This window comes from Cebus imitator, unplaced genomic scaffold (assembly GCF_001604975.1).
Source record: "Cebus imitator isolate Cc_AM_T3 unplaced genomic scaffold, Cebus_imitator-1.0 Scaffold5, whole genome shotgun sequence".
NCBI classification, from domain to species: Eukaryota; Metazoa; Chordata; class Mammalia; order Primates; family Cebidae; genus Cebus; species Cebus imitator.
Genome location: NW_016107320.1, coordinates 13,951,184 through 13,969,648, shown reverse-complemented (window position 1 = coordinate 13,969,648; position 18,465 = coordinate 13,951,184). Strand labels below are relative to the sequence as shown.

At 33.3% G+C, this 18,465-nt stretch overlaps 1 protein-coding gene across 2 annotated transcripts in view; it reads right to left on the bottom strand.

Annotated features, from left to right (window-relative positions):
* ADAM32 (ADAM metallopeptidase domain 32) overlaps window positions 1-18,465 on the bottom strand; it is a 179,312-nt gene that overhangs the window by 11,380 nt on the left and 149,467 nt on the right. The window contains exons 18-20 of one of the 2 annotated variants that reach the window (XM_037741420.1): window positions 15,844-15,946; window positions 12,748-12,904; window positions 2,471-2,509 (exon numbers count right to left, since the gene is read on the bottom strand). In XM_037741420.1, the coding sequence (XP_037597348.1) occupies window positions 2,471-2,509; window positions 12,748-12,904; window positions 15,844-15,946 (299 nt within the window). The remainder of the gene's footprint in view (window positions 1-2,470; window positions 2,510-12,747; window positions 12,905-15,843; window positions 15,947-18,465) is intronic. The other variant, XM_037741423.1, reaches the window with a different exon arrangement.

Here is an 18,465-nt window from a genome sequence, read left to right as displayed (position 1 = left end):
TTTTTTTTTTAAGTAGAGACAAGGTTTCACCATATGGCCAGGCTAGTTTTGAACTCCTGACCTCAGGTGATCTGCCCACCTTGGCCTTCCAAAGTGCTGGGATTACAAGAGTGAGACACTGCACCTATACTGTCCTTTTTATTATTAATTTATAGTGTACTCCTTTGCTTATTTAAAAAGAAAAGTTAACTGTAAAACAACCTCTAGCAGGTCCTTCAGGATGTATGCAGAAGGCAGGATTGTCATCCTAACCAACGACAGCTCCAGATATGTCATTGCTCCTGATGACCTCCCAAAAGGACAAGATATGGAGATGGAAGACAGTGATATTGCTTATCTTGACCCTGTATAGGCCAACGCAAATGTGTTTGTGTCTTAGTTTTTAACAAAAAAGTTTAAAAAGAAAAAAAAATTATACAAAAAAAGCCAATAAAGATATAAAAGAAAGAAATTTGTACAATGTGTTTGTGTTTTGAGCTAAGTGTTATTACAAGAGTCAAAAAGTTTTACACAATTTAAAAGTTTATAAATTTGAAAAGTTATAGTAAAAGATAAGGTTAATTATTGAAGAAATAAATTTTTAAATAAATTTAGTGTAGCCTAAGTGTACCGTGTCTATACAGTTTATAGTAGGACTCAGTAATGTCCTAGGCCTGCACATTCACTCACCACTCACTCACTCACTCACCTGGAGCAACTTCCATTCCTGCAAGCTCCATTCATTATAAATGCCCTATACAGGCATACCATTTTTTATCTTTTATATTATATTTTTACAGTACCTTTTCTATGTTTTGATACATAAACACTTATTCAGTTACAGTTACCTACAATATTTTGTACTGTAACATGCTGTACTGGCTTATATACATAAAGTTATAGGATATAACCTAGGTGTGTAGTAGGCTATATGGTCTAGGTTTGTGTAAGTGTACTCTGTGATGTTCACATAACACAATCATCTAACGGTGCAGTTCTCACAGCATATCCTTGTATTAAGGGACTCATGACTGAATTAGTGTACTGCTTGGATAAACAGACAAATGCGTGGAATTGTATAGATTGTGACAGAAGCCATGAATCTAGATATATAAATTTCTATAATAATTATGGGATGGTGAGAGCTAATTACATTGACCTAATTGTTCTGTTCTTTTAAACATCAATAAATAGTATTTTGTCCCTATTCATCCTACTTATGTTTCTCATATTTCTTTTTCTTCCTTTCTTTCTTTTTTTTTTTTTTTTTTTTTTTTTTTTTTTTTTTTTTTTTTTTTCTGGAGCTCACTGGTGATCATGGCTCACTGCAGTCATGAACTCCTGAGCTCAAGCAATCCTCCCACTTCAGCCTCCCAAGTAGCTGGAACTACAGGCTCATGCCCTCATGTCTGGCTAATTTCTTAATTTTTAATTTTTCAGGCACTCCTCATACCTCAGCCTCTCGAAGTGCAGGGATTACAGGCATGAGCCACCACACACAGCCCCTATTCATGCTTTTTAACCATAACTTCAGTTCTCACTATTTTATAAGTCTGTGAACTGGACTCAATATTCTCTTTCAGTGTCAAGACACTTAACTAATCATCTTCAATTTTTTAAAAGTCCAAGTCTTATTTCTTCAAATATTGACTCTTCCCCACTCTAAATTTTCTATCTCTGAATTCCTGTTTCTTAGCTGGTCTTTGATATGTTACTATTCTATTTATCTTGTATTCTGAGTGATTTCTCTAAACAATTTAAAAATAAGCAAGTCTTTTTCAGCTCCTTTATTTCTTGTTTAATGGATTCTATTTTTTTTAACCTCTATGCAAATCCTAAGCATTTTTTTTTGAAGTTGTTCAATTACCTGTATTTCTTTAGATTGCTTTGGCTGTTGGTATTACCACCTCTTGTGGCTTTTTTTTTTTTTTTTTGTTTTTTTTTTTTTTGTAAGGTTAAGTAGTATTGATTGTATCATGAGAATTCTTTATATTTTGCTTTGCATAATAGGTATTTGCTTACACCAACATCATCACAAACAAGTAATGCATTGCTCTCTGATGTGGTGTTGATTACAACATCATTAGGCTACAGGAATTTTTCACCTTCATTATAATCTTACGGAACTATTGTCATACATGTGGTTTGTCATTTACCGAAACATTGTTATGCAGCACATGGCTCTATAACACAAGCTAAGTAACTTCTAAGCACTATATATTCTTTTTCCTAATTACACATGTCCTATCTCATTTTAGAATCAGCTATTTTTTTCCTTGTTTCCTCAGAAGAGACTTCCAGTAAACATTTATTAAATGAAGAAAGGAATAATTTATTAGAAACTAAATTAGACTGTATGTTAGCAATCTGTATTTCAGTGCATTGCTTTACCAATTGATGTTGTTCAAATAAATTTAGAAATAAATTGTGAATTATTAATGAGTTTTTGATTTTCAAAATGCATCTTAAAAACAGCTTCTAACCTACTTACTGGCTGGCATATGTCTGAGTGCTGCCATCTGATTTAGATCTAAAAAAAAATTGAAAATGTCTCACATTAGTACTAAGAAAACTTGCCAAATTCATGAATGAAAATAAGCCCATTTTATAATCAGTATTATCTCTTTTATAAGACTAATTATTAATAAATAAAATACTGTCCAAAGGTCAATGAACAGAGATGCAAATAAATAACAGTTTTATTTACCCATATACCTCATCCATAAGAAGGGCACATTTCAAATCCTGCAGTGAGGGCAGTATCAAAACACTCAGATTTGCTTTTTCTGATCCCTTCTAAACACAAAATATAGATTTGACCTTGAATGTCTGATTCTGACCTTCATAATCCAACTTTTGGTTTTTTGTTCATTATTAAGGAAAAGACTACCCCTGAGGCCAGAGATTGAATAGCACTGCCTTAGAAGGAGCTGATGCCCCAGAACTTTGGATACAGAGATGCTGTAGGTGAACTCTTTAACTAGAACAAAAGCCAGAAGGGGCCATCTCACCCATGAAACAGGAATAATAAAATTTCTGACCAGTGCCTTTTGGAATGCAAGAGGGAAACATGCATAAATAGAAAATACATCAAGAAGGACTCCCAGGCATCCAAAAAGTGCAGTTTCAGGACCCCAGTTCACAGTCCCACAAATGCTTGAACACTATGCATGGCAAAATTTTTAAAATATTTTTTCTTTAAGAAAGGAAAAATTAAACAACTGGTATGGTTAGGCTTCATGTCCCCATCCAAATCTAATTCCCATAATCCACATGCATCAAGACAGAGACCATGTGGAAAAAATTGAATCATGGGCGTGGTTTCCCCCATGTTATTCTCATAATAGTGAGTTTTCATGAGATCTGACAGTTTTATGAGAGGTTCTTCCCACTCTGCTTCGCATTTCTCCCTCCTGCTGCCTTATGCAGAAGGTGCCTTGTTTCCCCTTTGCCTTCTGCCATGATTGTAATTTTCCTGAGGCCTTACCAGCCATGCTAAATTGTGAGTCAATTAAGCCTCTTTCCTTTATAAATTACCCAGTCTTGGGCAGTTCATTGGAAGGTTGCCAGCAGACTGGAAACACTTTGGCCTCTCCAGTGCAGCAGGGGTTTAAACTTAAGGGGACAGAGAACAAAGACACAGGCCTGGTCCCAAGCCCCCAGCTTGGGACACTTTGACACAGTGTCTTCTTACCACCAAACAACCACAGTAGCTCTCCAGCTATTCTTCTTAACCAGACTGGAATGGCTATACTGACAGACATATAATGCTAAATCTGGATGTCAAGGAAGCTCCTCAACACACAGAAGATGGAAACTCAATCCAAGGAGCACAGCAAATGGTCCAAGAGTTAAAAGGTGACATAGCCGTTTTAAGAGAAAAATAAATTGAACTTCTGGAAATGAAAAATTCACTGCAAGAATTTTACAAAGCAATTGAAAGCATTAATAACAGAAGAGACCATACTGAGGAAAGAATCTCAGAGCTAGGTGACTATTTCTTTGAAACAACACAGGCAGGCCAATAAAAAGAAAAATTAATTTTTAAATGAACAAAATATCAGAGCCATGTGTGATTATGTAGAGACCAAACATATGACTTATTGGCATTCCTGAAAGAGATGGAGAGAAAGCAAGCAAATTGGAAAACATATTGGAGGATATTTCCACAAAATTTTCCCAGCCTCACTAGAGACATTAACATGTAAATTCAGGATATTCAGGGAACCCCTGTGAGATACCACACAAGATGAAAACATCCCCAAGACACATAGTCATCAGATTCTCCAAAGGCAACATGAAAGAATAAATTTTAAAGGCAGCTTGGGAGAAGGGGCAGGTCACCTACAAAGGGAACCCCAACAGGCTAACAGCAGTATTTTCAGCAGAAGCCTTACAACTCGGAAGAGATTGGGAACCTATGTTCAGTATCCTTAAAGAAAAGAAATTTCAGCCAAAAAATTTATACTCAGCTAAACTAAGCTTCATAAGCAAAGGAAAAATAAAATATTTTTCAAACAAGCCAATGCTAAGGGAATTTGTTACCACCATAGCTTCCTTATAACAGGTCCTTTAGGGAGTGCTAAATGTGGAAAGGGAAGGCTATTACCTGTCATCACAAAATCACACTTACATGCATAGCCCCCTGACACTATAAAGCAAATACATAATCAAGTCTATATAACAATCAGCTAACAACATGATGACAGGATCAAACCTGCACATAACAATATTAACCTTGAATTTAAATGGGATAAATCCCCCACTTAAAAGACATAGAGTGGCAAAGTGTTTAAAGGAGAAAGATCCAACTACATGCTGTCTTCAAAAGATCCATCTTACCTGCAATGACCCCATAGGCTCAAAGTAAACGAAAGGAGAAAGATCTATCAAAAAAACAAAGTACAAAAAAGAGCAGAGGTTGCTATTCTTATTTAAGATGAAACAAACTTTAGACCAAAAACAATAAAAAAAGGACAAAGAAGAGCATTACATAATGATAAAGGGTTCAATTCAACAAGAAGACTTAATGATCCTAAATATATATGGGCCCAACACTGTAGCACCCAGATTCACTAAAAAAAAAGTTCCTAGAGACCTATGAAGAGATGTTGAGGGCCACACAAAATAGTGGGAGACTTCAACACCCCACTGAAAATCTTACGCAGATCATGGAAGCAGAAAATTAACAAAGGTATTTGGGACCTAAATGTGACACTTGACCAAACAGACCTAACAGACATCTGCAAAATACTCCACCCAACAACACCACAATATGAACTCTTTACATCTGCACATGGCACAGGCTCAAAGAATGACCACATGCTCAGTCATAAAGCACTTCTCAAAAAATTCTTAAAAACCTAAATCATACCAATCATACTCTCAGACCACAGTACAATAAAAACAGAAATCAATACCAAGAAATTTAAAAACCATACAATCATGTGGAAATTAAACAACATGCTCCTGAATGACTTTTTGGTTAAATAATGAAATTAAGGGAGAAATAAAAAATGCTTTGAAACTAATATAAACAAACATATAACAGAAGCCCTGGGACACAGCTAAAGTAGTGTTAAGAGGAAAGTTTATAGTGCTAAATGCATACATCAAAAAGTTAGAAAATCTAAGGTTAACAACCTAACACCTCACCTAGAAGACCTAGAAAAACAAGGGCAAATCAACCCCAAAGCTAGCAGAGGAAAATAAACAGCAAAATCCAAACTGAACTGAATGAAATTGAGACACAAAAATCCAGAGAAAAGGTTAATAAAACTGAAAGTTCTTTAAAGAATAAATAAAATTGATAGACCACTAGCTAGATTTATTTTAAAAAGAGATGTCTAAATAAACACACAAAGAATTAACAAAAGTGACATTACCACTGACCCCCCAGAAATTTTTTTAAATCTTCAGAAACTATTACAAACACCTCTATATGCACAAACTAGAATGCCTAGAAGAAACGGATGAATACTTAGAAACATACAACCTACCATGATTGAACCATGAAGAAACTGAAATCTTATACGTATCAGTTACAAGTGCTATGCGCACTGCCTGGGGTACAAAATCATTTATACACCAAACCCCAGTGACACACATTTAACCATGTAACAAACTTGCACATGTATCCCCTGAACCTAAATTAAAATTTGGAAAAAAAAAAAAGTGGTAATCTTTGACGGGATGAAAGGGAAAGACCAAGGAGAGGAATTACAAAGGAAAATAAGAAATTTCTTGAGGGTTTTGGATACCTTTATCATCTTGATCATGTCGATGGTTTTATGGGTGTTACTTTTCAAATTATCAAAACATCAAATTATACACTGAAAATATGTGCAAATTATTGTACATCAATTATATATCAATAAAACAACATATTTAAAAGAGAGCAAACTATTGATACACATAATAAATGGATGAATTTCAAATACATCAGCTATGGCATAGAAGCCGGACTGGAAAGACTGCATAATGTATTAATTCACTTATACAAAGTTCTAATACGCAAAACGTAGCCACAGGAAACAGATCCACCAGTCCTCAGAGCTAGAAAGGGGTGAGATGAAATATTTGGCATAACAGAACTGCTCTATATTTTATTGAGCTAGTGGTATGTGTGTATATTTGCTAAACTCATAACACTGCAGACGCCAAAAAGGAATGAATTTCATGATACATAAATTATACCTCAATTTTTAAGAGCTGTATTCTAATCACAAAAGGAAAAAAAAATGAAAAGGAAGAAAAGAAGATGGAGAAAAAGGAAGAAATAAAGAACCACCACCACAACCAAGGAGGCTAAAATGGGGACACTAAAAGACAGCAAGTTCAGAAGGAGAAAAAAGGCAGAATGGGGAAATCAATCATTGCAGAGATAATGGCTGAAAATTTTCATAATTTATAGAAAAAATAAAGTTTAAATATAAAGATAAAAATGAATTAATTAGACTGATAGCAGACATCTGATAAATAATACATGCCAAAATTTAAAAGCATATCCTTAAAGGTATAGCAGAAATAGTTGTCCACCTAAAATTCCATACCCATATAACCCATAATTAAATAATGAACATAAAACAAAAACAATTTTAGTAATAAACATCCAAAAGATTATTACACTTAGAACATCACTGTAATATCTACTAGAAAATGTACTTCCTCCAGAATAAAATGGAACCTACAGAAATTATATGCAAGCTGAATAAATAGAATAGATTAATTCCAAGAAAGATATAACATATCAAGACTGAATCATAAACAGAGCATCTCAGCCAAGCCTGTGGCTCACACCTGTTATCCCAGCACTTTGAAAAGCCAAGGTGGGCAGATGACTCGAGGCCAGGAGTTGGAGACCAGCCTGGCCACCATGGTGAAGCCCTGTCTCTATTAAAAATACAAACAAACAAACAAAAAAATTAGCCTGGTGTGGTGGTGCACACCTGTTGTCCCAGCTATTCTGGAGGCTGAGGCCCAAGAATCACTTGAACCTGGGAGGTGGAGGTTGCAGTGAGCCGAAAATGCACCACTGCACTCCAGCCTGGGTGGCGGAGAAGAAAAGAAAGGAGAGGGGAGGGGAGGGGAGGGAAGGGAAGGGTAGGAGAGGGAAGAAGGGAGGGGAGGGGAGGAAAGAAGGGAGAGGAGGGAAGGGAAGAAGGGAGGGGAACCTCTGAACATATCAAATAGCAAGTAGAAGATTGCATGAGTAATCAAAAATCTCCCAACTACAAAAGGCCCTGAATAACCAAAGCAATCCTGAGAAAAAATAGTAAAGCTGGAAAAATTGTACTACCAGACTCAAAATATACTACAAAGCTGATAAACCGAAACAGCATGGAACCAGCATAAAAACAGACACTTAGACTAACAGAATAGAATAGAGTAACCAGAAATTAATCCACATATCTAAATTCAGTTGAATTTTGAAAAAGGTGCCAAGAATATTCGCTGGAGAAAGGGCAGTCTCTTCATTAAACGGCACTGGGAAAACTGGATATCCACGTGCGTAGGAATGAAACTGGACCGCTACCTCTCAATCTGTACCAAAATAACAACAACAACTTGTACTGGATCAAAGGTCTAAATATAAAATCCAAAATAATAAAACCCATAGAAGAAAACATAGGGGAAATGATCAGGACATTGATCTGGGAAAAGATTTTATAAATAAGACTTCAAAAGCACAGGTGACAAAAGCAAAAACAAACAAATTGGATTATATCAAATTAAAAACTCTCTACACAGCAAAAGAAACAATCAACATAGTAAAAAGACAACCTACAGAATATGAGAAAATATTTGAAAACTACTGGATTAATACCAAGAATATACAATGATTTCAAATATCTCAACAGGAAATAAAGCAAACAATCAGATTTAAAAATGGTCAGGTAATCCAAGTAGACATTTCTCAAAAGAAGACATACAAATGGCCAACAAAGATGAGAAAAAATGTTCAACATCACTAATAATCATAGAATTGCAAATCAAAATTACAATGAGGTATTATCTTACCCCAGTTAGTATGGCTTTTATCAAAAAGGCAAAAAAAAAAAAAAAATACTGACAAGAATGCAGAGAAAAGTATGCTGTTGATGGGAATGTAAACTCGTATAGCCACTATGGAGAATAGCAGGGAAGTTCCTCAAAAAACAACAAACAGAACTACCATATGATCCAGCAATCCCACCACTGGGTATTTATCCAAAGGAAAGGAAATCATTGTATTTTAGAGACATCTTCACTGCCATGTCGACTGCAAGCACTATTTATAATGGTTAAGATATGGAATCAACCTAGGTTTTCAACAACAAATAGATAAAGAAAATGTGGTATAGATATACAATGGAATATCATTTTGCCATAAAAAGAATAAAATTCTGTCATTCACCACAACACAGATGGAATTGAAGGACGTTGTTAAGTGAAATAAATCAAGAACAAAAAGTTAAACACTGCATGTTCTCACTCATATGTGGAAGCTAAAAAAAAGTTGATCTCAGAAGTAAAATGTAGAACAGAAGATACTAGAGGCTGGAAAGATTAGGGGGAAGGGAGGGATAAGGAGAGATTTGTTAAAATCTACAAAATGACAGCAAGTTGAGAAAAAATTTCTAATTTTCTATAGCACTGTAGGATGACTATAGTTAACAATAATATATAGTTTCAAGTAGCTAGAAGGAGGATATTGACTCTGCCCAAAACAAAGAAATAATAAATATTTGAGGTGATATATCTGCTAATTACCCTGATCTGATCATTATACATTACATGTGCTGAAACATCACTATGTGCCCCATGGATATGTATAATTATTATTTGGCAAATTTAAAACTATATGAATAAATAAAACTTGCAATTCAAAAAAAGTCTCCCAACAAAGAAAAAAAAACAGAACCAGATGATTTCACTGGTGAATTCTACCAAAGTTTTATAATATAATTAATACTAATCCTTCTTAGACTCCTCCAAAAAATTGAAGAGTAGGGAACACTTTCAAACACATTTTATAAGGCTATCATTACCCTGATACAAAAGTGAGACACGGACATTACAAGAAAATAAAATAATAGGCCAATATCCTTAATTAACATAGACATAAAAATCCTCAATAAAATACTAGTGAACTGAATTTAATAGAACATTATAAGGATCATATATCATGATCAAGTGAGATTTATATTTGTGATGCAAGGACAGCTGAAAATACACTCAAGAGACACAGGAAACAAAATTCAACTTATTTAATTAAAACTCTTACCATCTCATTATAGAAGAAATATACTTCATAATAAAAAGCTATATATTACAAGCATACAGCTACATTAAACTTAACAGTGAAAAGCTATCATTAAAAGTTTTGGTCTAAGATCAAGAATAAAACAAGAAGCCCCTTTCACCACTTCGATTCAATGTAGTACTAGAAGGCCTAGCCATAGGAATTAGGCAAGGAATATGAAATAAAGGACAGCCAAATTGCAAAGGAAGAAGTTGTCCCTGTTTTCAGATGACATGACCTTATATATAAAAAACTTGTCACTTTGCTAAGAGAGTAGATCTTAAGTGTTCTCACAGTACACACAAAAAAGAGGTTAACTAAATAAGGTGATGAATGTGTTAATTATAGTAATTGTGATATTCACTGCACAGTATATACATATATCAGGCAAATCATCAATGTTTGTCAATCATACCACAATAAATCTCAGAGAAAAAAAAATAATTGAACTTAGAATGAAAAAGCAGGATTCTAAAAAAGATTATGATTGTGGTGTGGGTAAACAAATCACATGATAAAATGTGGTGATACTGTACACACATATAAATGAATGCATACAAACACTGGCAAATCTGAATAAGATCTTCAGTCGTATTAAAAATATTATAACAATACCATTATACTGGCTGTGGAAATGCAGTTCTCATGTCAGATGTTATCTTTGGAAAAAGCTAGGCAAAGGGTACATGAGAATCCTGTGCGATTTTTGAGAATTTTTGTCCTTAAATTATTTCCAAAAAAAAAAAAACATTTTTAGAAAAGGAATGGTAAGTAAGATTGGAAAATACACTGGAAAATCCAAGTATTCACTGACTAAATATAAAGATGATAATAACAAAAATAACGCTGGCGAATTTGGGAGAAATTGGAAAGTCAAATGACAAACTGAAAATGGAAGTAGTTAAATGGCTAAGATCCTTGGGTTATTTCAAAGAAGACTATATGTAATGATTAAACTTATATATTATATAACATTAACTACAAAATCTAAAGTTTAAAGAAAATTACTCAAACAAAAACAGAATATAAAAATGTCCAAATAGTTAAAGAAAAAAAGAGAACAGAGAAATGAAGCTATTCAAGACCAGCCTGACCGATAAGGTGAATCCCCATCTCTACTAAAAATACAAAAAATTAGCCAGGCATGGTGGTACACACCTGTAATACCAACTACTCGGGAGGCTGAAGCAGGAGAATTGCTTTAACCCAGAGAGCTGAGGTTGCAGTGAGTCGAGATTGCACCTCTGCACTCCAGGCTGCGCTACAAGAGTAAAACAACANAATGGAACCAAGAAAATAGATCATAGAAAAAGAAAAAAAAAAAACAAGCATGGTAAATAGGAAAAAAGTATGATGGCAAATTTCAGCCTAAGCATATGTCATCATGGATTATGCATATGAGCATAACAAACTCCACTAGTGCATTTCATACAAAGGTTATGTATAAAACACCAGCTAAATGCAAAGACAGATTGAGAAAAGAATGAAAAAAGATGTACCAGGCAAATGTCATTTTTAAAAAGAAAGTTGATATAGCAATCTAAAACAGTGAAAATTGTATTTAAGATACAATTTGTAATGATTAAAAGAAAATACACCAAGAAAATATAACTAAAACATATAAAGCATGAGAACAAACACATAAAGCAGAAATTTCAACAATCAGAGGCAAAGCTCCAACCCATTGAAAATTTTACTTTGCCTCTCACAGAAAATAAAGTATCAAACAGACAGGAGGAAATAATGGTAAATGATTTGAAACAACACAATTTAAAAGTTTGTCCTAAAAACGTTGGAGCAGATATGTCAAGCTTACACATTTATAAAAATTTACTTCATTTTTCATTTCAACATTTAAGAGTCTAAATCATACAGACAAGTTTCTCAAAATAAGCTAATAAAATTAGAAAATTATTTTTAAAACAATGAAAATAAATTATATAATTGGCAACTAAAGACTACAGTTGATTTATTATTTAAACAAGAAACCACACTAGATTTCTTAAAAATTTTTTTAACTGAATGTCGACTATAGTTTAAAAACTGGAGACTATAAAGAAAATGACATATAAGGAGAAGGTTTTTGCTATTAAAGTATTTCTTATTTTAGAAAATAAGAAAGGTTGAAAATTAATAAAGCATTAAAATCAAGAAATCTAGAGTTACAACAGAGCAAAAGTAAAAAGACTGGAATTGAGGAAAAAGAGCAAAACTTAGTATAAAAAACAATAGAAATATAGAGAATTCAATGAAACTGAAAGTTATATATATATATTTCAAAATTAGAAAAGGAAATGCATCTACAAAGACAGAATAGCTACATGTATTAAAAACACGTAAGACACACAAACGTTCAGTGTCTCTACAGGGAAGGAAGGGGATCATACCAGAAGGAATTGCAGCTGCAAATACAATGCCTTATTTTATAAGAGAAACAAGAAAAATATTAACATCTGTTTATTTCCCATGATGAACAAGTGAATGCTTGTCATCTTGTTCTCTTAGTGTTTGAATTATTTCTTGAAAATAAAAATGTAATAATCTAAATTATAAATTTCCCTTCTGAAAATTTAACCCAAAGAATATTTTTTAAATTATTTCTTATATGAGTCAGCAACGTGAATTAAAATAGTCTGTGGTAAGGCCCAGAAATCTGCATTTTTAATAAATATTTCTGGTGTTTCTTTTGTGGATGACATAGATCATCTCCCTTTGATATGAAAATAACAGATATATGTGAGTCCTGCCTCTCTCTCAACTAACAGTCCAATGACTTTGGCAAACTATGTAAACCACACTTCCAAATCTTTGTGTCTTAAAAAGAGGGTTATTCACAACTACCTCATAAAATTAAATGACATGTTGATGTAATACTCAAAATCCCAGGGATATGTAAAGTATTGTTGCTGCTCATGATATTGTCTTACGTATAACTAGATTCAAATAGTGCTAATGTTTAACTTCAGAACACAAATGCAATTTACTCGCTACTTGAGAATTCCTCTTCCTTGGTGAACCACTTTTTCAGCTGTTTCCTTGCCAAAACTATTACGGTTGTCACAATGAGCATAGGAAGAGCAATGGAGAAACCTAGAAGCCAGGTGTTTTCCGCCTTCTCAGATGCTCTTTCCATGATTGAATCTAAAAATAAAAATACAAAAAAGATCAATATAAAAAAATTAACCTATCTACTTTTACTTTCAAGTTGCAACAAATTCATTAAATGTTCTGAATTTGTATTGTTATTCAAGGAACATGGAAAAAATCATTCTAGAATTGTAACCATAATCTGTAGGGCTACCTCTACAACCTTTCATTCTAAAAACATGGAAACCAAATTTTGAAAGTTCAAAAGTATTCAAGTCTCACAGCAGCTACAGCAAAGTCTCACTATAACACTGTAAGTAGGGACAAAAAATTCAATGATATACAATGTGAGATTGCATAATTGCATGGTTATCCAAAAATTACAAGGAATTCAAAAATTATCAAAGGAATTCAATGTATTTGTGTATATCCAATTTTTCCTTGGTAGATTGTTGGCTTTTGGCCTTGGGGATCAATGTTTATAAATGGGGCCGTTGCAGCATTGCTAAAAAGGGCATTGACATAATAATTAGAAGAATTGATTTCTAATCCTAATTCTGTCCCTTGCTATCATTGGATATATAGACTCAAACATATCCTCTGAACTTCATGAGAAAAAGAACTTCATTTTGCTCACTGTACATCCCCAGTGTCTAGACCAACACCTGGACCTGGATTATATTAAGACTTCAATAAATATTTGCTAACTCAATTAATGAATGAATGACAGAAATGGAAGCTGTGGTGCACAAAAAGAATAATATGCCAGCATCACTTCTGTCATCTCCTAAGCAGAAATTGATAGATTTTTCTGATTTAAATGATAAACTCCCTCAAAGTAAAATCTAGTCTTCTATTCCATTTCTTCTATAACAGAAACACAGTAACAGTACTAAACACAGAGAAAATGTTGTTTGTTTAGAGCTGAGGTCACAGGATCAGTCACGGGGCTGAGAAGGAGAAATTGTGTCCCAACTCAAATCCATCTTAATTTATAATCCCCAGGTCTTGCTGAAGAGACCTGATTGGAAGTGATTGGATTATGGGGGCAGTTTCCTCATTCTGTTCTCATGATAGTCAGTGGATTCTCACAAGATCTGATGTTTTTGTAACTGGTAGTTTTTCCTGTGCTTGCACAATCCCTCTTGCTTGCCACCATGTAAGATGTGTCTTTGCTTCTTCTCACCTTCTATCATAATTTTAAGTTTCCTGAGGCCTCTCCAGCAATGCAGAACTGTGAGTTCATTAAACATCTTTTTGTTATAAATTTTTTTAAAAAAGAAAATATTCTAAAAGAGGAAGTCAATAATATCAGTAAAGAGAAATTTTAAAAGATATTAGGCTTAAATTATGATATTTTAATGTTAGAAAAGAGAGCAAGACAAGATCAGGCACATTCAAAATAGTATCGCTATAGATAATAAGGCTATAGTAACCAAAACAGCATACTACTGGTATAAAAATAGACACAAAGACCAATGGAATCAAATAGGGAACCCAGAAATAAAGCCAAGTACAAATAGCCAACTGATCTTCAACAAAGCAAACAAAAACATAAAATGGGGAAAAGATACCATATTCAACAAATGGTACTGGGATAGAAGAATGAAACTCATACAAACAACAACTCAAGAGGAATCAAAGACTTAAATCTGAGCCCTGACACCATAAAAATTCTAGAATATAACATCAAAATACTATTCTAGACATTGCCTTAGGCAAAGAATTCATGAGCAGGAACCCAAAAGCAAATGCAACAAAAATAAAGATAAATAGAAGGGACATAATTAAAAATCTTCTGCAAAGGAAAATAAATAATCAGCAGAATAAACAGACAACCCATAGAGTAGGAGAAAATCTTCACAAACTACCTATCTGACAAAGAACTAATATTCAGAATCTATAAGGAACTCAAACATATCAGTAAGAAAAATAAACAATTCCTTCAAAAAGTGGGCTAAGGACATGAATAAGTAACTTTCAAAAGAAGATATACAAGGCTAACAAACATATGAAAAATGCTCAGCATCATTACTAATCAGGGAAATGCAAATCAAAACCACAATGTAATACCAACTTACTCCTGCAAGAATGACCGTAACTTAAAAAATCAAAAAATAATAGATGTTGGCATGGATGTGGTTAAAAGGGAGTGCTTTTACACTGCTGGTGGGAATGTAAACTAGTACAACCACTGTGGAAAACAGTATGGCAATTTCTTTGAGAACCAAAAGTAGATCTACCATTTGATCCAGCAATCCCACTACTGGTATCTACCCAGAGGAAAAAAGTCACTATATATAAAAGACACTTGCACATATGTCTATAGTAGAACAATTTGCAATTGCAAAAATATGAAACCAGCCCAAATGCTCATCAATCATTGAGCAGATAAAGAAAGTGTGATATATATACACTATTATATCACAATACTACTCAGCCATTAAAAGGAACAACATAAAGCATTTGCAGCAAACTGGATGGAGTTTGAGACCATTATTGAGACAGTAAAATACTGTGAAGTAACTCAGGAATGGAAAACCAAACATCATATGTTTTCACTCATAGTGGGAGCTAAGCTATGAGGACACAAAGGCATAAGAATGATACAATGGACTTTGGGATATTGAGGGGAAGGATGGGAGGGGGTGAGATATAAAAGACTACACATTGGATACAGTGTACAATACTCAGGTGATGGCTGTACCTAAATCTCAGAAATTACCACTAAAGAACGTATCCATGTAACCAAAATCTACCTCTTCCCCAAAAACCTATTGAAATAAAACTAATCAATTAATTAATTAATTAATTAACAAAAAGAGAGAAAGATTAAGATGGCATGTTTGGTTTCCATTCCTTGAGAGAATTCTGATTACCTTTTCATTACAAATATCAGTTGCCTCATAAATGGCAAAATCGAACTTAGTTTTAGTGAAGATAAGCAATTTGAGAATTTTATTAAATGGGTATTTAAACAGAGAGATACTTGCCCATGTCTTCCTCAGGAAATACGGAAAATCCTTTGGAACGTGTTTGGCAGTTTGGAAGCTGATAGCCTGGTGAACAATGGCATATGTTTTTGGAATTACACACCTAGGATCATTTTGAAAAATTAAATGATTATTTTAAAATATGTTTTCATAGAAAGTGACCATCAAGCTTACTTTTGTACCATAACCTAGTGTAATTTTGTTTGTTTAGAGTGACAATCTCACATATCAAATGTTTGCTTTCTTGGACTAAAACACAGACTATCACACTCAAAAAAAAAAAAAAAAAACCCATAAAGTGAGGCTCTCAATATTTGCATCAAGAAAATCTGACACCTTGAAATGCTTATCCACAAATTTACCATGCAATTTCAAAAATGCATACTTAAATTCTAATGAACATGTGACCCTCCAGTGGCATACTGGAGCCAGCATATATGAGCCTATTTCTGAGCTCTCTATTTTTATCCACTGCTCTATATGTCTGTATTTTATGACAGTAACATACTGTTCTGGTTACTGTACCTTTGTACTATATTTCAAAAAGCTTTTTTCTTCTTTTTAAAGAAGTCTTTTAATTATTTGAATTTTTTATAGTTTCATATAAATTTTTTAAATTTTCTGTTTCTTTGAAAAATAACATGGAGATTCTCATAAGAATTGCACTGAATCTGTAGATAATTTTGAGTATTAGGGATAGTTTAACAATATTAATTTTTTCAATCCATGGAATATCTTTCAATTTTTTGTGTCTCCCTTAATCTTTTTTCATGTTTTATATAGTTTTCAGTGTATAAGACTTTCACCTCCTTGGTTTGTTTTAAACCTAAGTATTTTATTCTTTTTGATGCAGTTGTAAATGGGATTGTTTCATCTCCTTTCCTAATAGTCTATTTTGGATGTATAAAAATATAACCGATTTTTGAGTGTTGTTTTTGTGTCCTGAAACTTTACTGAATTCAGCATTTCTTCTACTAGTTTTATGGAACCTTTATGGTTTTCTATGTATACAATCATGCCATTTGCAAACAGAAGCTACTTTATTTCTTCTTTCCCATTTAAATGCCCTTTATGTCTTTTTCTTGCCTCATTGCTTCATCTAGGAATTCCATTCCAGTACTATATTGCATAGGAGTGGAGAGAATGCCTATCCTTGCATCGTTCTAGATCTTAAAATAAAGGCTTTCATTTTTTCACCATTGAATATAATTTTAGTTGAGGACTTTTTACATATAAGCTTTCTGCTATTCCTAATGGATTGAGTTTTTACAATGAAAGTGTGTTGGATTTTACCAAATGATTTTTCTACATCTTAATATCATAAAGTAAATTGATCTTTCATCTTCTTAATGTGGCATATCATATTAATTGGTTTGTGTATTTTGAACCATCCTTGCATCCCTGGAATAATCCCATTTCGTCATAGCGTATGATTCTTTCGATGTGTGGCAAATATAGTTTGCTAATGTTTTGTTGTAAATTTTTGCATGCATGTTTGTAGATTTATTACCCTGCAATTTTATTTTCTTGTTCAATTCTTCTGTAGATGTTTAACATAAATCATTTGTGAATCCCCCTGGTCCTGAGATTTTCTTTGCTAGAAAGTTTTGATTACTGATTTAATCTCTTTATTTGTTGTTGTTCTGTTCAGGACATTCATTCTTGATTTAGTTTTGGCAGGTTGTATCATTCCAGGAATCTATCAATTTCTTCTAGGTTATCCAATATGTTAGTGTGTAAATGTACACCACAATATATTTTTTTAAACTAGATGCATGTACCTATTAATCAACCTCTCTTCATCCTCTCCTCCCCGTTACACATTCTGGCCTCTGGCAACCACCCATCTGTTCTGTATGTTCATGAATCTACTTTTTCGACTTCCACATATGAGTGGGAACATATGTCTTTCTGTGCTTAGCTTATTTCATTTAACAATGACTTTCAGTTCCATCCATGTTGCTACGAAAGTAAGGGGATTTCATTATTTTTTACATCGTGTATGTATGTCACATTTTCTTTATTTATTCATGTATTCATGGACACAAGTTGATTCTATATTTTGGCTATTGTGAATAACGCTACAATAAACATGAGAGTACAGATATCTTTTTGAAGTATTGATTTCTGTTCTTTTGGTTATTTACCTAATAGTAGAATTGCTGGGTCATATAGTAGTTCTATTTTTAGTTTTTATGAGGAATTGCCATACAATTTTTCACGGTGGCTGTATTAATTTACATTCCCACCTATAGCGTGTGAGGCTTCCCTTTTTTCCACAGTCTGACCAGCATTGGCTGTTCTCTGTCTTTTTGATAAAATCCATTTTAACTGGATTGAGATTATAACTCATAATTTTGATTTGCATCTCTCTGATAATTAGTGATGTTGAAGGTTTTTTCATATACTTGCTGGCCATTTGTATATTTTATTTTGAGAAATGTCTATTCAGATCTTTTGCCATTTTTTAATCATATAATTTGTGGAGTATTTTTTTGCTATTGAGTTATTTGAGCTCCTTATATATTCTGATTATCAGTCCCTTGTCAGATGGATAGTTTGGAAATATTTTCTCTTATTCTGTGGGTTGTCTCTTCACTTTAATTGCTTTTTTTTTTTTTT